Source organism: Barbatula barbatula (genome assembly GCF_947034865.1).
Source record: "Barbatula barbatula genome assembly, chromosome: 20".
Classification (NCBI taxonomy): Eukaryota; Metazoa; Chordata; class Actinopteri; order Cypriniformes; family Nemacheilidae; genus Barbatula; species Barbatula barbatula.
Window position 1 is genome coordinate 9846174 of NC_136783.1, and position 19082 is coordinate 9865255.

Below are 19082 nucleotides of genomic sequence, written 5' to 3' on the forward strand. Positions count from 1 at the left end.
TATTTACTATAATGTAAATGTGTATTTACTCATTTAAATTTTTTATAAAATAAATAAAGTGCATTACAATTTATCCAAGCTATACATTTATATCAGTATGTGTGTTTCTTATGAATATATAAACCAGACATTTGCGCTGCTAATGCAATGCTCTACCAAATGACCTACAGGAATACTTCATGCAAGAAAGAACTTTATAACACTAATGTTAGTAAAGTCTGTAAATTCTGTCAAATGTGCTTGTAATGACCTGCTCAGGTCAAATGATATCCTGTTGCAATCAAGAAAGAGACACAAACTCACAGCTACATAAGATTCACTCCACAGAGGAGACTGCTTTTTATTTGGGGGTACAGAACAATGACAAGTTAGACAGCGATGGCCTTTGTGATCATTCTGACTGATCCAAAAACACATCTCTCATCTTTTTGATGAGATTGCAACACGTAAAACACAAACTTCCAATTGATTTTCTCATTTATAGAGATGAACTGGTACATTGGAGGCATAGTCTTGAGTTTAAGCTGATCTTTACTTAAATGAATCTTCTGTTTATAACAAGTATCTATAATTTCTTAACTGTACCGGTGACTCATACTGACTTATAAACAACTGCATCAAAAAAGCAGCAAACTAAAAGGTAAAGTTGTTTTTAAACTCTATACATCAGCTCTATCAATGCCTCACATATTTGTAGGTGCTATAAGCCATAGTTTATTTCTTAGTAGGAGTGGGAGATCTCAAAGATCTTGGTGGAGTGGGGGATCTCATGGATCTCGGTGGGGTTGGAGATTTGGGAGCTGGAGATGGAGTTGGGGACTTCACAGAGGGAGGTGGAGTAGGGGTTGGGGACTTAATGGAGGGCGTAGGAGTTTGAGGAGTCGGGGTCTTTGCTGGCTGTGAAACGGGTGTGGCTGGCTTGGGGGTAGCAGCGGGTCTGGACATCTGTCCCAGTTTAGGCTCAGGAATCTCATCGCCTTGTTTGTAGACACTGACTGTGATCTCAACGAATTCACCTCCGTATTTGTTCCTTACGTTGATGCTGTATTTTCCAGAGTCATCCACGGTCACGGTGTTGATGGTGAGGCTGGCGAACTTGCCGCTCTCAAAGGTGATCTTGTAGCGGTCAACGGACAAAACTTCCTGCTCATTCTTAAACCAGGTGACCTCTGGACTGGGGTCACCCCACACTGTACAAGTTAGACTTAGGGTCTGCAGAGGTGACAGGTCATAAGTGTTCAGTATGTGCCCAAAGAAAACATACAAATGTATCAAATAGGCCTATCACAATATCAGATTATGTCCCCCCACTTCGTGGTTATTCCCCACTTCGCGACACACCTAGTATTAAATGAACCCAGGAAAAATAAATCTTACCTTCTTCTCCATAATAGTGACAACATCTGGGAGACCTCCTACCACTCTGCCACGATCTACAGGGGGAAAATAGTTCACATTTGGGCACACATTTGAAAACTTTCTCAAAAATGATTTTGTTTGACTAGTTATGGCATCTGAATATGAATTAAAGCTGACTGAATGAGATATTTTCACTTTAGGCACACTGCCTCAGGTAAAGTATGCATGAAAACTGAATTATACTCTTATTCATGTTTATCTTGAATGACTTTAATACTCACTCTTCTCGGCAAAGGCAGCAGCCCTGGTATAAGAGAGACAATATTAGTCAACTACTTTTGATTCCTAAACAAATATGTGACTGTATTTACAAGACACTCATAATAAGAAAAGGAGAATATCTTACTTGAGTCTTTGGAACTCTGCATAAGCATCAGTGTATGCTGTTAAAAGAGAAGAAATGAAAATAGGTAAAACATGACAGAAACCGAGCACATTAACAGAAACCATTAAAAGGTTTTTCCTTCCTACTGTTCCAATACAAAAAGAATCGTCTAATTCAGTTGTTAAATCTGCACTTGCCTTGTCCAGAAAGGTCAAAGGTGCGAGAGTGTGATGTTCTGCCATCATGGACCTCAATGGTGTAATGACCCTTTTCCTTATCTGTGGGCTCACAGATCTGCATCCAGGCCATTTCAGACGTACCTCCAATTCTCATCTTCTCTGAGGAGGAGATCTTACTCTCTCTATAAAAAAGCAACACTCACATTGACCATAAACGCTGATATGTGTTTTGCTTTCCTTTAAAGCTTATCTTATAAATATTATAAGAATAAATATTCTTGAATTATTGTGAATGTACTTATGAAACCAGCTGGTTTTCATCTCCTCGGTGTAGTACTTCATGTAGCATTGCAGTCTGATACCCTCTGGTGTGCACTGAAGAACCAATTCAGATGCAGAGGAACCTGCATGAAAACATTTTTAAATGGATACATATTACACTATTGGCGATACTGTATATACAGTAGATACTCAGATTTATCCTCATTTGTCAGATATGGCAGATGTGTCTAAGAATCAAGTTCAATGATTTTGTATTGTTTGCAAAAGAACATAACAATATCATAAAATCTGAAGTGTTTTACCATACCAGCAATACTAGCAATGGCATTGATGATGTCTTCAAACACTGCCAACAAAAAATAAAACATATCAATTTCATAATTCAACATGAACATTAGTCTCACACTAATTTCCTTTAGTGCCCTCTTGTAGATCTTATGAGGAGATTACCTTTGCCAGAAATATCATAAACAGAAGTATCTTTTCCACGATCATCACCCAGTACAGCTTTGTAAATTCCCTGGTCTTTCCTTGAGAACTGTTCAATATACAAAAACAAGTTATTTTGGATGTATGAAGCCTGTCAATTATCTATTACAACATTACTTTATGTGAATGCTTCATATAAACACTTCTCTGGTTGTCATACCATAGGGATAGGAAGGGCGCACGATCCAGACATTGGGTTTGGTTTAACATCGAGTGTAATTTCTTCATCATCTTTAAACCAGGCGAATGTTGTCTCTTTCTTCACATTGGCCAGCTAAAGTGCAAGAATGTGGACAGAAAGTATTGATATCAACCTCAAACACATGTATAACTCGAATCTCTCTACTGTGTGTCAGGGTCGTGTTTACCTTGCCGACAAGCATAACCGTGCAGTCATCCATCACATGGAAAGTCAGGTACTCTGAGAAGTGAGGACCTGAAAACAAAAGTATAATGTAACAGCGTTGCAAACTGATCATTACTTACAGTAGATAATCACAAACCTTGTTTTCTGATGTGTTCTTTTCTCTGGAACTCAGCTTCCTTCAGAGCAACTTTGAATGCTAAAATTTAAAAAACAAAGAACATTTGGTGACAGTTTTTTTTCCCACAACAGCACTAGACACAGACGGTTGGACTAGACATTTACCATCTCCCACAAGAACCAGCGAGCTTTGGCTCTTGGCTTTGCCATCGTGGATCTGAATGGTGTAAGTGCCTTCATTGGCCTTGGTGAAGTGTTCAATGGTCATCTGGATGATTCCGGTGTTAACATCATGGCTGATTTTGTATCCCTAAATACAAGTATGAAATGTTAATCAAGCAGTCTACTTGTTTTTTCAATCCCTAATTGTCTAAATAAATAATATTACATTACTTTATGAGAATAAATGCATATTATGTTTCTTGCAAGGGTGTTGGGGCTGTACCTCCGCGCTCGAAATGGCTTTATCATTGACGATGAACCTGTAGTTTGCAGAAGACGACAGCTTCAATGCCTGCACCCAGAAACGCACATGACCCTTCTCCAGAATCTCATAATTCAGCTCCGTCTTCAGTGGAACGACTGATAAACAAAAGCAAGGTCATATTTATAATCATCTAGATTCCTTTGAAACTATAACCAAAACATATCAACATTGCACAGGCGACTCACTGGGGTGTCTGATGTTGTAGCTCAACTCAAGCACTTTTTTGAGTTCTGTAAAGGAAAACACATTGATTAGATTTATGTTTTGAAAAAATAACTAAGATATTTATACCCGAATTAGTGACCTTCTTCATTGATGGTGTAACTGGATGAAACTCCTTCGGTATCAGTCACTGCCACAGAGTAGGTGCCCAGATCTTCCATCTCAGCGTTTACAAATGTCATCTTTGATCTGGAACAAACACATCGCACATTACTTCAGAATGTAGATAGCGATAGATACAGATATAATGTAGTGGGAATGAATGACAAAATCCATAATGTTAAGGCCAACATACTGTCTTCCAGAAGATGTGATGGAGACCCTGTTTGATTCAGTGATTTCCTTGTAGGACTTTGACCAAATGAACTTGGAGGTCTCAGAAATCTCACAAGCTTCAAATTTGATGAAAATGTCTCCGGTCTCTTCGTCCACGCCGCACACAATTTCCTTTGTACCTTAAGAAAATCACACATACTTCATTTGAGTGTCACTATTTTTTCTATCACACGTCAACTAGACAAAATGCTAATGTGTTGCATGTTAAAGGAACAGTGCACCTAAAAATGAACATTTTGTCATGAATTACTCACTTTTACTTACTCAAATCTGTATGAATTTCTTTGAACACAGATAAATATATTTTGAATAATGCTTGGTACCAAACAGTTCTTGACCACCATTGACCCCAACAGTAGGAAAAATGACAATAGTAGTCAAAAGTGCCCCAGAAAGTAATTGTTCTACTACAGTAGTAAATGGGGTCTTAGATCTGTATGGTCACAAGCATTCTTCCAAATATCATTCTCTGTGTTTATCGTGTTTATCAGAACAAAGACATTTATACACATGTGGAACAACTCGAAGGTGAGTAAATGATGACAGAAGTTTGGGTGAATCATCCCTTTAAACAACAACATGATTGCGTGGCAATTTGTACTTATTGTCTGAAGTGGCTAATTTGTATAAATTCATATGATCTACATTTAAGTATGATGTATGCCAATCCCAGATAACAAAGATTATTGATTTAGTGTTGACTCAATGTTTATTTAGTTATTGATCCAACATTAAATCAATTAACTTTGCTGGGTAAGGTTTAGGGGTAGGACTCCATTGTTGCCTTTTTCTAATAATAGTCTTTATTCTAATATTAATTCCTAAGTTTAGGCTGTAAATAACGGTCATGAAGATTGCTGTGTGTCACTGCGGTTACCTGGCAGTGCTTTTGCACATACAGGATCAGACAAATCGGAGGCTTTTCCAACACCTTTAGCATTCACAGCCCGCAGTTTAAACACATACGATTGTCCAGCCTCTAGTCCAGTTACCTACAAAGGATAAATATTGGTGATGGTGAGGGCTTTGGAGTAAAAAAAAAATTTTTTGTTCTTTTAATGCAGAACACAGAAGAAGTGGCTTGTCATACCCTCAGGTAACGATGGCCAACAGGCTCAGCATTTACAGTGACAAAATCTGATGAGCCCTTCTTAGCCATGTCCACAAAGTATCCAGTGACAGGACTCTCTCCAGCGTACACGGGTGCCTTCCACTGTACCAGGAGAGAGGTATCACGCACCTCCCAGAAAGTGATGTCATGCGCTGGACCTGGTCACATAGGTCACAAAGATTTGCGTCATGTTTAAATGCACATGTGCTGTGTTTGACATCTCAGAAACATTTATTAGTGATATGTTTTGTTTGGAAGAAGGGAAAATGTTCATCTCATTTTTGATTACACCTGTTCTAGCTCGAGAGCAGTGTAGATCAAACAAGATACTGACCAGGTTCAGGCATTGTCCAGGCCACGCAGGCAAAAGCTTTGCTGGGATCTGACGGCAAGCCAACTCCAGCCAAGTTAGTGGCCTGAACCTTAAACTCATAGAAAACTCCACCAGTCAGATTCTCCACCTGAATGCAGATGTGACACAGAGACCAATATGAGACACGCACAAAATACATCATTTAACAAGTGTTATTTAATTCGTTATTTAGTCTGTAATCTTTTTATATAGAAGGCAGACATATATTCAATAATGCATGTTGTCAAACAGAGGTGAAACGTACCGTAAAGATCCTGTGGACGGCTGGGCTGGGGCTGACCTCCTTCCAGTTTATTAATCCTGCTTCGCGCTTGTCCAGGTAATAAGATGTGATCTTGGTGCCGCCTGTGTGTTTGGGGCGTTTCCAGGCCAGAGTCATAGAGGATCCGTTGCAGTTCAGCAGACAAATGCCGTATGGAGCGGAGGGGGTGGCTGATTGTGTAGCATAGAGGAAGAAAGATTTAGTGAAGTTCATGCAGTACATGACGCCTGTGCCGAGCATATATAGTGACTGGCACTGTGAATCAGTCGATGGGGATAAAATCATGATCAAGTGCGTGATTTAATCATTGATTGTGAAAGTCTTTTGTTTAAACACTGTGAGATGAACAGGTGGTCATGTCAAGTTAGTATACAAGCAAGACTTCTATATGAGCCTTGCATTGAAGTGGGTCACTGTCAATTCAACAAACTGAAATCATTGGGATGGTGTGCAGATGTGAGGAGAGGAGGTGTAATGTCACTTCACGTATGAAAATATGTCACATACATACCGTACTCCACTGCCCTCTCTGTATAAAATAACATAGGTGTTTACATTTTGTAAACCTAAAGAAATTAGCAGCATTTGTAGATGTTTAAAATGACACACTACAGGTAAACACGCATTAAAACTATAGAACACTACAAAGTAAGTAGGGATTGAAAAATCCAACAAAAGTCAAATGTCTGTTAATTTTAATCCTGAAATGAGTAAAAAAAAATGACATTTGATCAAGCAGCTTCATGTGGTCTTTATTAGCTTTCATTTGCTGCTTTTCGATATTATTTAGTAACACTCGTTTTCACGGTTTCTTTCTGTCAATGTGCAATCTCATGATTCTTTGCTTTGGCATGATGTTGCATCCACACCAGCAGGTGTCAGTATATAGTCTAAGACCACCGGCCAGTAGGTATTCATACTGATATTACACTCATCAACCATTAAGTAATATCTTATACAGTACTGACAAAAAAACTACTGTAGACACAAGGGGTCAGTTGTGGCCTGGGGTTTACAGTGTTGGGCTTGTGATCAGAAGGTTGCCGGTTCAAATCTCAGTGCCAGCAGGTCATGACTGAAGTGCCCTTGAGCAAGACACCTTACCCCTGATTGCTCTGCAGTAATGTGTCACTGTAATAAAAGTGTCTGCCAAATGTAATACAAATACATTATTTAGTTACTTTGTTTTGGTTGTCATAACCGGCTGCTGCAACTACTTTGATAAAGACGTACTATTGTTAGTTATATAATCTAGTTTAAGGGACATACTGAGTGCAGCATCGATGAAGAGTGGATCAGATTCCTGCGACTCTTCGCTCAGTCCATAAGCATTCACAGCTTGCACACGGAACACGTAGGTATCACCTGGAACCAAACCGTGGACCACAAACCTAACAAATAAATGCAGATAGACAAGCTTAAAGTTAAAATTCACCATTATCTGTAATAACCGGTATTCAACAGAGTATTCATGTTTTACCTGGTGTGTTTGTAAGGCCTGTGGTTACAAGGGAACCAGGTCTTGGAGCCGACCACAGAGGCGTCCACATAGTAACCCATGAGGTTGTTGGGGTGTTTGGGAGCCTCCCACTTCACGAAAGCAGAGGTTTTGGTGTTTCTGGAAGCGATCACCTGTCCCGGGGCAGATGGGACACCTGCATAAACCAAAATACAATGTCAAAACACTTTAGATATTGTCACAAATATAATTCGTAGTCAGTCCAGCTGAAAGTAAAGATGGTGGATAGCCTGTCGAAAGTGAAACTACAAGAGAATAAATGTGTACTTTTGAGTGTTAATCTCAAGGTGTCATACAGCAACACTATGAAGAACAGCACTCAAGATCATTGTGATGTTTGAGTCATTTTAGTGAGATGTGACCCAAAAAGCAAAAATCAGTCCGTGGCAAAGTGTGGTACAGTAATACATACATACCAATGTTTGGAACAATACCTGCGAAATACAGCATGAAAGTATAGTAGTTATACAAAAAGCATTTGAAGATCATCTTGATGACTTCATGGACACTGTTGCAGCTGAGTTTACATATTTTGGCATCTTAGAGTTAGACAACCCCAACACCAGGACCCAAGAGTCACACATGGGCAGTTAGAGCCGGCTTACCATGAGGGTCCACCTTTTGGATGGGATCTGTGGGTTCTGACGGCTCACTTGAGCCATATTTGTTGACAGTGATTACGCGGAAACTGTAAGATTTCCCGTCCTCCATATCGAAAACAGGGTAACGGGGGGAGCGTAGCTGGACGGCGGTGTTGACTCTCTGCCAGAGGTGACTGTCACCTACACACTAAGCCATGGAGAGTCATAGACGGCAATTATGAAGAGGCAAAGGGAAGTGTTAGTATTTATATTGGTTTACAGTTACCCTCCTAAACCAAAGAGTGACGGGTTTAGGTTAGTTTTTTATTTTAATGCATTTAAAATGACAATTTCTTAACACCATTCTATTACAGGACGTTTCTTCTTGACTAACAGAAGATAATGACTTTTTCAAACCTATGTTAAGCTATTTTAATTGTAACATTTTTATTATAGGATATTTAAGGCTATTTCTTAACACAATATACCAGATAAAGAGATGTGAAGGATTATACAACAGAAAAGTGTACACACACCTTCTCAATGAGGTACCACACGGGTGCCCGTCCACGAGGGCTGGGTGGTGTCCAACTCAGAACAATGTATGTTTTGTTTATTTCTGTAGCATGCACATTGGTGGGTGGTTCTGGTATTGTAACATACACTAAACAGGAATAAATCAAACATTTATTGTACATTTAATCATCAATATACTTCTATAATATACTTAATTGAGGTTGGTTAGTAACTAAGTTCTTATGTGCTGAGACAACATACATTTTGGCACAAAATGATTTATCATCAATGCTTGTTTTAAAAGATAAGATTGAAATGTAAATCAGGTAGTGTTTGACAACACTGATACTGTTGGGTACTGTCCTTATAAAAGGAAAATTCATTTTCAGTTTTCAGTTTTAAAATATTAAACGCAGAGAGAAATAATCACTTTCGGCCAAAATTTCAGTGTCACAACCTGGCAATGATATTTTAAACGATAGACAACACTAAAGAAGAACAATTTTAAATGCTGTATAAGTGTCTTATATGTGTATTACATTAATATAATGGGTTAAATTCACTTTGAAGAGCACACTTTAGATTCACTCATCGGTTGGCCACTATGACTACAACTTTTGATGGAAACACATCACCACAACTAATATTGTTAGCTGGTTAGCCAGTTCTCACAATCACTGGAAACAAATCTAAATGAAAAAATGATTATGCTTTTGAAGTACACTGTAAAAAACAACTAGAAGGATTTGCTTATTTTTTATTCACTTTAAAGGCAGAATAGGTGATCCTGTTTTTTGTCATGCCGGATGGAAATCTCTTTACATCCTAAGTAAAGTGGTCCAATTATAATTATATACGGTATATCGTCTGTGAAAGGCAACGTATCAGCTCCTAATGTACTATTGCTCTTTTATGACATATTGCTTATTGCTCCCCAAACTCTTTGTAAGTCGTTTTGGATAAAAGTGTCTGCTAAATGACTAAATGTAAATGAAATGTAAATGCATGTAGGTAGGTATATGTTATGAATGGGTTTTGATTATGTTGCTTAGTTTGTGGACCTTTATGGATTAGCTCAACGACATTGTTACCCAGCGTTTGACGGGAACTATGTTGCATCTAATCCTGTTGTAAAGCTGTTATTTACAAAGCTTTGTGCGCATTCATGTGTTTTGGAGGAGGTGTGGCTTTGGACAGTGTTTCGCATGGAGGGTGGGATCAGGATTTCAGTGCTAGAAGGCTAAAGATAGTACCTTACCAAATCAGCCATTCTACCTGTAATTGTTTGTGCACGCAGGTTTTTAAGTAAATTTTATTGATAATTTTTTTATTTGAAGTGAAATGTAATTCAAAACTGTGTGCAAATCTTTAGCAAATAAACATCACGTAGATCTTACAAGTTGCTTTTTACCATGTACTAAAAGATGGACAGATTTTTCTTCAAAATAAAATTATTTATTCTTTATTTGTTTTGAAAAACAATTCGTAGATTTTATTTAAAAAAAATTCAATGGAAGGCGAATTTGTTTTTAGAATACATCGTTTGGAAAATGTACTGAATTAATGAACAAATTTTTTTACTGTTAGACCCTTGTTACGTGAAATCTTAACCAAAAATGTTTTGACAGAAGTTAGCATGCAGTTGGATTTAAAGGATGGAGAAAGATTAATGTTAATTATTGAATGTACCTCCTTGTAGTTCCTCCTGTCGAATCACAATGTCATATTTCCCTTCGATTTTAACCACTGTTTCAATACATAAACATAATACTTTGCCATCAGGACTGTAGATCGGATCTAACATGAAACACTGGACTCTCAACACAAATGTATCTATGTACAAACGTTAAAATGGCCACAAAAACACAACTGAACACTTAGGGAGATAAAAAAAAACCCTGCGTAATGTAGACTTACCATACATGAAGACTGATAAGTCGGACCTACAGGAAACAGCCTTTGACTACTGATCTATCACCAATTGCTTTAGTAAAGCTCTATTTAATGATGTGGGGTTATCCCGGGGGTTGTATCGGCAAAGGATCTGATAGCTCAACTGAGGCACTCATGATGCCAGCGTCATGGATTCATGGTACCCTGAATGTGGATAAAATAATTGTCAGGAAAGTGTTTATCCCTACCTTCCACATCAATCTCCAGTTCTCCAGCGATCACGCCAGAGGACATCCTAGAGGGCAGACTGATGCCAGATTTGTTCACAGCTCTCACTCTGAAGTGGTAGGATGCACCTTCAGTCAGGCCATGGACGGGCAGCTTGCACACTTTCACAGGGGAGTCATTACACTGCACCCAGTCTTTAGTTCCAGACTTACGTCTACCAAAGTAACACGATTTAGGCGTAAGACAACGCAATGCAATGCAAAATGAATAAATTAAAATATTTGTTTATTTTTAATGACGTAAAAGTGTATAATGTTTAAGCTGGAGGGATTTCACCTGTCAACAAAGTAGCCAACGATGGGAGCCTCATGGGTGGTGTTAGGAGTTTTCCAGGAGATCAGGACATAATCAGCATTGACATCAGAGGCAACAACATCCATGGGGGCACCAGGGGCACCAGACACTGTGGGAGTGGCATCTAATAAACCAAAAACATGGTAAATCAACGTTTATTTCTTCGAAAGCAATTCACAGCTGTGTACCATTCAAAACTGCTCATGCATTCATCACTAAATAATTTAATAAAGCCATTTTACAAACCTTTAACAAACAGGTAAGCACTGTGTTCAGTGGTTCCGTCCTTGGTCCAAATGCGAAGGGTGTACAGGCCCTCATCGTCCTTGTTCAGGTGTGGAAACGTGAGCTTGGCAACGCCACCACCAATAGACATTTCAGCCCACCTGGATGTTGTTAACAAAGTATCTACACATACAAATACACTGTGTTAATGAGCTGTGCTGTAAAAACAAATTCCCTGTTATTTGTAGAAGAAAAGAAAGAAAGGGGAACAGTAGTCATCTCACCGTCTCTGTACCACATGGCCTCTGGTGGCAGGTTTGGAAGATCAGGGACAACCACCATGGTGCACATCAGACTAACAGATTCTCCCTCGGTACCAAAAGTCACTCCAAACTTGTCCAGCAGAGTCACATCCAGTTTACTGGCATGAATGCCACTGAGCAGGGGGACTGCAGGGAATAATACAAGATGTGTCACGTATTTCATATTTTCATGCCTATAAGGCTGTCATGGACAGAGCATTTCTGGGATATGAGGTAGCTCACAGCTTTATAACTGGACCTGAAGGGGTCATATGACATGGCTTAAACTAATATTATCGTTTGTTTTAGATGTAATGCAATGTGTTTAAAAAATGTCAGGTTCAAAAACACAGTTTTATCCAATTACTGTGCATGTTTGTATCTTCTATTTGCCCCGCCTCTCTGAAACGTGCAGATTTTTTACAAAACTCATTGCTCTGAAGAGCGAGATGTGCTACGATTGGCCAGTTAACGGGTGCCTAGTGATTGGTGGAATACTGCAAGCGTGTGACAGAAATGTAACGCCTCTTACCATATTTGGAACATCAGGTTTTAGAAAAACATGTATTTGTGCCATATGACCCCTTTATATAATCACAGTTATTGAATAAGCGACACAATTTTAGTAGCGTGACAGTATTTCAGCTGTTTTCAAAAAAGAATTTACTTTCCAGTAACAAAGCAATTTTGGTTAAAGGTTTTCGTAGTATGATACAATTCCAAGGAATAATTCTAAGGAATAAACATTTCTGTCATAACATATTTTTTCATATTTAGAATTGAAAAATGAAATTTCACTGTCAACTTTGACAAGTAACAGTAACTCAATCCATTTGAGGAAACCAATTGCCTTAAACCATTATAGTTTTAAGACAAATAAATATAAGAATTGTAAACTCATATACTCAATGGCAATAGGTTGCCATAACATCTCAGGTTTCATAAATAAAATAATTTGAGTTTTTTAGTTGTGGTCATTTACAAACTATGCTGTTACTATGATTCATAAAAACACTAGGTTTAGGAAGGACAAAGACAATATATAAATTATATAAAGTAAGTAATAGTAATTGTCCAGGTCTGGTAAATTCTGAGGTTAAAGATTTTGAGTATCAATTTCAAAATGGTCTCAGTCTTTTGGACCGGACCCCAGTGAATCTTTCGACATTGGCAACTCCAGAATGTGTTTACCGCCCTGCCTTGTGTTTACAAGAACAAATGAACCCAGGGACAAAAAAACAACATTGTTTCCATGTCTTATCAAGGCTGGACCAGATCAGGGTATTTATGGCTCATGATCTCAAGGGAGGTCGTTCAGATCTGGCCATCAGCCAAATGCTGAAGCTCCTTCTTACCTAGTCCAGGCAGATGGGCGAGCTCTCCTCCTCCTTGTGCCTCTACATGAAAAAACAACCAAGATTAAAAAACTATCAACAAAAGGAAGTGACAAGATATGAGAAAACAGAATTATAAAACTCACTCCTGACACAGACTGTTGCCTTTGAGATGACCTTTCCATGGGGATTGGTAGCCACAGCACTGTACACCCCAGAATCACTCAGTCCACATCTACAAGAACAATTTCACAATTGTTTCTGTGTTTATTATACAAAAAAAGTTTCAACATGAACTGTAAATTTGTCATCAAATCTTTCCAATAACAATTCTTAAATGAATAACTCTATGCTCTTATTGTAAGCCACTAATTATTACTTTGTCTTTTTTGTCTTGAAATGAATTTTAGGAGCGACGTAAACATTAAAGTACACCATCAAAGCATCTTAAATGTCCCCTGAGGGTGTACGGCTAGTCAACCATGTGGAAACACTTGCTCTTTGTGTTCCTCACACCTCTTTTAAAGAACCACTTGGTATGAATGGAAAAGGGATGTTTGCATCCACACCATGATCTCACATGACAGGACAGTGTAGGGTTGGTCTAAGACATGCCAGGCTGTTCTTGGAGCAGTGGGTGAGAATAGAGCAGAAATGTGACCTTCAGCCTTCAAGGACTATTTTAGAGCCACTGGTTTCCTTCGCAATGCTTGAGAGTTTGTCCACATCCACAGAGATCTCAACACAACTAGACCACTCATTTTCTTTGTAAAAGTTAAAGAACCACATAAGAAGAAACATTTATAATGAATGAGTGTCTATTTAGAATACTGTAAATAGTGACTGAAGTGATGGACGTCTTTGAATGGTGCTGCCGTCATGGCGGCTGTGAGTCTTGATGGCATGGGGAGTTCCAGGATCAAATGACGCATAGCTAAGCTGAGCAGGACCAACAGCTGAGACTTCTTCAAGACCAACCTCACCGGGACTAAATAGGATAGTGTCGCTTCCATTAGTCTTCATTCACTTTCACTGGCCATTGGAGAGAGGGAAGGGTTGAGACTGGATCCAGTCATTGGTTAAGGACGCAGAGGGACATTTCACCCAAAAATTTAAGTAATCGTGATTTGCTCAGCTCTCATGTCGTAACACGTTAGCTCTTTTTGATCAAATAAAGGTCCATTGAATATCATATAAATGACTGAACAGGTATGTGTTCTCCAATTCAAATGTGACATTAATCCAAACTCCACCCCTCACTTTAAAGCACTACGGTGGCTGACACAGGACTAAGATGTTGCCACGTTTTCACTTCTTTGTCTAAGGAGAACGTATTTATCAAACCCACTCTGTAGAGCAGTTTGTCCGTTTAGGGATACTGTAGAAACAACATGGCGAATGCCATGCAAGGGGACCCGCGGTGTAGATAGAAATAGCTCATTCTAAGATTGTAAACGCTTCATAACGTAAGGTCTTTATACACCTCAAAACACATAGTTATGAATATTATAGTGCATTTTTGTCAACCATAAAAATTACACACTGGACCATTAAGTACATTTTGGAACCATGCAATGATAAAAATATTTATACCGACAGTATCACAGGATCTGTTGTCAAGTCATACCTGCTAATGATCAGACTATGAACTCCATACTTGTTCTCAATCTTGTACTTTCCAGGGGCGCTCAATGGCTCAATAGCAACATTATTCTTATACCTGCCAACACAGAGAAATTGCATTTAGTTTAACAATATTTAAATGAAAACCAATGAAAGAACCAGGGCTTCAATGAAAGTGTCGGGGCTCTCTAGAAGAATACACCAAAAATTTGTACGATTATGTAATTTGTATTGTTGAAGAAAATCTGTGAATTTTTCAAGGGATATTTCACTCAAAAATAAAATCTTTCATCATTTGTTCACCACAGACCTGGATTACTTTCTTTCTTCTGCACAACACAAAAGCTGAATTTTGGTAATAAAACACATTTGCTGTGTTCCAGTTCGCCTACTTATACTATGCCCTTAAAGAATGTCCTGTTTTTGTTATGGATAAGTGTATACAAAAAGTATATATATTTAGTACGTAGCAAAACTGTATGCATACACTGGGACATACTAATGGAAGTGGCCGTAAATGACATGATACAGCTTTCCTTGAATTTAAGTGTTTGTTCATTTATAATTTTGTATGTAATGTTTCCTGTATACTTTCGTTCGTTCGTTCATTCATTCATTCATTCAGCGAAGCATCTTTTATTTAATTTAATTAATGCAGTCTTGCGTCTCCAAACTCTGCCCTCTTGCGGTGAGTTGTATCAGCCGTTAAGTGTCCATGGATTTACACTTTGAATTTTCACTGGGAACGGTAGACAATCCGGGGACTTTAAGAATACTTATTTCAGCATACTATGATTTGGGACATACTAATTCTTTTTTCGAATACTATTTAGGACGGATAGTACGCGAATTGGAACGCAGCAATTGACTTCCATTGTATTGACACAAAACCACTGAGACATTTCTCACAATATCTTATTTTGTGTTCCACGGAAGAAAGAGTCATATACAGGTTTTCAACCGGCATGAGAGTAATACAATTATGACAGAAGTTCCCTTCAAGTAACAACTTTTCTAAATCAATTGAATCAATTGTTTAAATGTGTTTTGCAACATCTGCTTTATACTATATAATACTGAAGCCCATACCATCTGACAATAGGGACCGGCTGGCCGGACACAGTGCAGAACAACTTCACCGGGGTCTTCTCCCAAACAGTGTGAGGTCTCAGACTGACCAGAAAGTCTGGTGCTTTGGGAACCTCAGCAAGAAAATCCTTCCTGACTGGCATCATTGCCCTAACCTGTTAAAGAACAAGATGGACTGAGTCATAGTCAAATTATCCGCTTTTATATAAGACTGTGAACTTCGAAAAGACCAAAGCAGCCTGACATCTGAAGGACAGTGTGTGAATGTTCAGTTACCAATGTCACAAACAGCATCTTCAAAGTACTTTTGGCATTCAATTCACATTTAAGCAAGATGTTGATGTTCACCTCTCTAGTAATCTCAATGTTTTCCACTTGCTGTTTTGTGACCACTTTCATTCTGTGCAGCTCTTGTTGGATTTGGACCAGGTCTCTTCCAAAGTGAGCGGCCATCCTCTGATACTCCTGCATGCCCTCAGGAGCCCTAAACACACACACGAAATTCACATACAAGGTTAAATGGGCATTTTATATGTTTTACTTAATCATACAGAATTTAGGAAACAACCTCCCTTCTACATTGTGTAATATTTAATACACTAAAACAAACTACTTTTCCAGATACAAACTAATATTACTCATCACTAAATAAAAGTAACATGGTCATTTTGACAAAATCGGGTTCACATGTCGCAAATTATGAGCATTAAAATCCCATCTAAACCACAGGTCTTAGAATACAGTGGCAGTGTCATTTTTGTCATCTGTAAATATGGAAAAGGGTTTCAGGTTTTCTCTTACACCGTCTCAAAATAGTCCACAGAACTGTAACGCATGTGGTAACCAATAAAACCTCACCTCTCCCTGAAGGTTGGCACTGTGTAGGCTGGTTCTGCCATAGCCTCAGAGGCTTGGACCTGCTCCTTTATCACCAACTGACAGCTGGAACACCTTCAACACATCACAACAGCACTTCTGCATTTAATACAACGTGGATATCATTTATCATGCTTATTTTATACTATGCTTAAGGTGGCATTGCTGTGACCCAACAAAATATATGTAATAGGCTAAAATGTTCACTGATGACTACTTGAAATGGTGCTAAATCCATCCAACGGAGTGAATCAATGTACCTTCGGGTTACAGTTAGTCATGGTTTGGTTAAAACAGGTCTATTCATGCTGGTTAAACGAAAGGCAATGGATAGTAGTGTTCACACTGTAGCAGTACTACATACTGACTACTTACAACTGCACACTTACATTTCTGTTTTAAAGACATTTTGTGTGCCCTTACTATAGGGTTTAAATCAGCCATAATCTAGTTTCCAATCAACTCCCCTAGGCGACTGAAAAGAGCAGAATTAGTTTAAGCAGATGGTTGTGTTTAGGGATGATGGATCTGGTTTGCTGAAGCCTCTGAGTCAAGCTCACGACAAACTGACTGTGAAGTAAGCCAATCGAATCCCGTACCTGGTTGAGGAGTGCTGAACAACACGTTTGGAGCTTTGATGTTGCTTTTGCTCCTGCCGATAAAGTGTTACGGCCTTCGCAGGCATGTCGGGAACACTCTGAAAAAGCAAACCTAATGGCCACACCATGGCCCATCGGGCATTTAATCTGACCACCTCTAAAAGTTTGCTGGATAAAAGGTATACTTAAGAATGCTTTGTAGAATAGTAGCATTACAAATGTGAGAGATGTTTTTGAAAATCATGTCAAAATACACGCAGAAATACACTCAGCGATAATAGAAATAAGCAAATTGCCTTCATCCAAGTGAACTATACCACCATCAAGTCAGACGGTTTCATCGGACGCTCTTGAAAATCATGTCAAAATATACACATAAATACACTAAGCGATAATATAATCAAACAAACTGCCTTTATCCACGTCAACTACCATCATCAAGGCAGACGGTTTCATCGGAAGCTCTCAACTGGCCTGAAGTTAACTTCCTGTTTGTGTTAAGTTAAGATTGGGCCACATAAAGTTTGTTTATGTAGTTGCCATTGAAACCATCAATACATTTATTAAACTGGTGAAATAAAACTTCTGCCACTTTTAAGACCAAAAATTCCACCTTAATTAATCAAGATTGAGATTTGAAAATGCAGTTACAAATAATCTTTGAGTTTATTTTGTCCTTGTCTAATGTCATTTAATCATAACATAGTCAAAAAGCAGCATACTGCTTCTTCACATTCCAACCCATCAGCAGCACCAGGAGCTCATATGCATCACATTACAGGCGAGAAAGTGCAAATCTGACCCCTGAATAACTCATGGACACAAACACACATATCTCAATGGCAGAAAACTCCTAGTGGCAGATAAATTGAGCAAAAGGATCTTAGCAAAATCCTTCCTAGTTGACCTTTGACCTATAGTGATGAAGTCTCATGTAAAAACAAACTAAAGAATTTGTGCAAGTTTTGACATTTTACTAGAAATTAACCAGAAACAAAATCTATACGGAAAAATGGATAACTAGCACTTAAAGAAAAACAGCACTTTAAAGGGACCACAAGCATTTAAAAACTATCTTAAACAGTCACAAGCAATTTCAATATCAGCACAGGACAGCCTCCCCTTGAGATTCATTAATTTATTTACATTTCTCAAGAAAAAAAATTCTAATAAAGTTAAACTAAAATATACATTTGGGGAAGAAGTTTCCCGAACTGTGTTTGTAAACAGAATAATAACATACACCCGTACTTACCCCGAGAGAAAAGAAGAGCTTTGAGAGTTGGAAGAGCACGCTGAGAGCAGTCGCAAAGCTCTTGCTGATGGAACAAAAATAATGTGCTCACTTAGGGAATGCCTTGCTCAGCCTCCCCATGTAAGGATACTCTTAAGACTATATATAGCGTTTACCTCAATTTCAGACCCATTTTACAGATTGACCGACAACCAGACAAGTGTGGTTTAGAAGAGGCTAAATGTTTATTTTTGTTGTCGTTTTGATTTTTCTTGAGACCAAAAGGTAAAACGGAAAAATGCTGAGAATCATAATATCAAAACAGATCGATTTGAGAGATACTGTACGTTAGTTACCGGGGATAAACATCTCACTAACATATATGGGACAAAAGCATATTTGCTATGAAGACAGTAACAGTAAGTCTGTTTAAAACTCCATCATGCTGTCTTCTTCCTTCTCGAGACCTTCTGAACCCCCTAAAATGGTAATTATAACAATACCCAGGGTTTAAAATTAAGCCGGATACTTTTATTGTCAATGTTTTAACTTTTTCACTAAGTCAAAGTAATTCTTTAATGATGCTGAAGTCGGCATCTTAGGAGCCCTTTTTAGGGTTTTAATCTTCCCTCCCCTGACCTGCAGTTGCCAGTATCTATTTTTAACAGCAGATAAAACAGCACGACTGTAAATGACACCCACCAGTTACAGTACTGCTGTACAAGACATTAACTGATCAT

The 19082-nt window shown here is 38.5% G+C and overlaps 1 protein-coding gene across 2 annotated transcripts; it reads right to left on the minus strand.

The window, feature by feature from the left end:
- Positions 1 to 308: 308 nt before the first annotated feature.
- myom2a (myomesin 2a) lies at positions 309 to 18446 on the minus strand. Of its 2 annotated transcripts, XM_079483581.1 has the most exons (37): positions 18364 to 18446; positions 17109 to 17220; positions 16492 to 16584; positions 15982 to 16117; positions 15634 to 15788; positions 14549 to 14641; positions 13068 to 13156; positions 12943 to 12984; positions 11570 to 11734; positions 11307 to 11468; positions 11043 to 11184; positions 10727 to 10920; positions 10275 to 10331; positions 8606 to 8733; positions 8094 to 8277; positions 7450 to 7624; positions 7239 to 7360; positions 5952 to 6139; positions 5669 to 5795; positions 5314 to 5492; positions 5101 to 5215; positions 4183 to 4342; positions 3970 to 4076; positions 3851 to 3895; positions 3624 to 3760; positions 3344 to 3488; positions 3198 to 3257; positions 3063 to 3130; positions 2855 to 2968; positions 2656 to 2743; positions 2513 to 2551; positions 2222 to 2327; positions 1942 to 2105; positions 1766 to 1802; positions 1641 to 1663; positions 1378 to 1433; positions 309 to 1212 (listed from the first exon to the last, which is right to left on the minus strand). In XM_079483581.1, exons 2-37 carry the CDS (start codon positions 17192 to 17194, stop codon positions 715 to 717), a joined length of 4479 nt encoding a protein of 1492 aa, XP_079339707.1. In that variant the 5' UTR covers positions 17195 to 17220; positions 18364 to 18446; the 3' UTR covers positions 309 to 714. The 2 variants fall into 2 exon arrangements, with proteins under 2 accessions (XP_079339707.1, XP_079339708.1); XM_079483582.1 differs by lacking the exons at positions 8094 to 8277; positions 8606 to 8733; positions 10275 to 10331 and having other exon boundaries at positions 18364 to 18426.
- Between the last annotated feature and the right edge of the window lie 636 nt (positions 18447 to 19082).

Coding starts and splice junctions, on each gene's coding strand:
- myom2a (XM_079483581.1), bottom strand. CDS start 17,194: ATGCCTGCGAAGGCCGTAACACTTTATCGGCAGGAGCAAAAGCAACAT. Junction 16,118..16,491: donor GTGCCAACCTTCAGGGAGAG/GTGAGGTTTTAT, acceptor GTGTGTGTTTAG/GGCTCCTGAGGGCATGCAGG. Junction 3,761..3,850: donor CTACAACATCAGACACCCCA/GTGAGTCGCCTG, acceptor TTTGTTTATCAG/TCGTTCCACTGAAGACGGAG.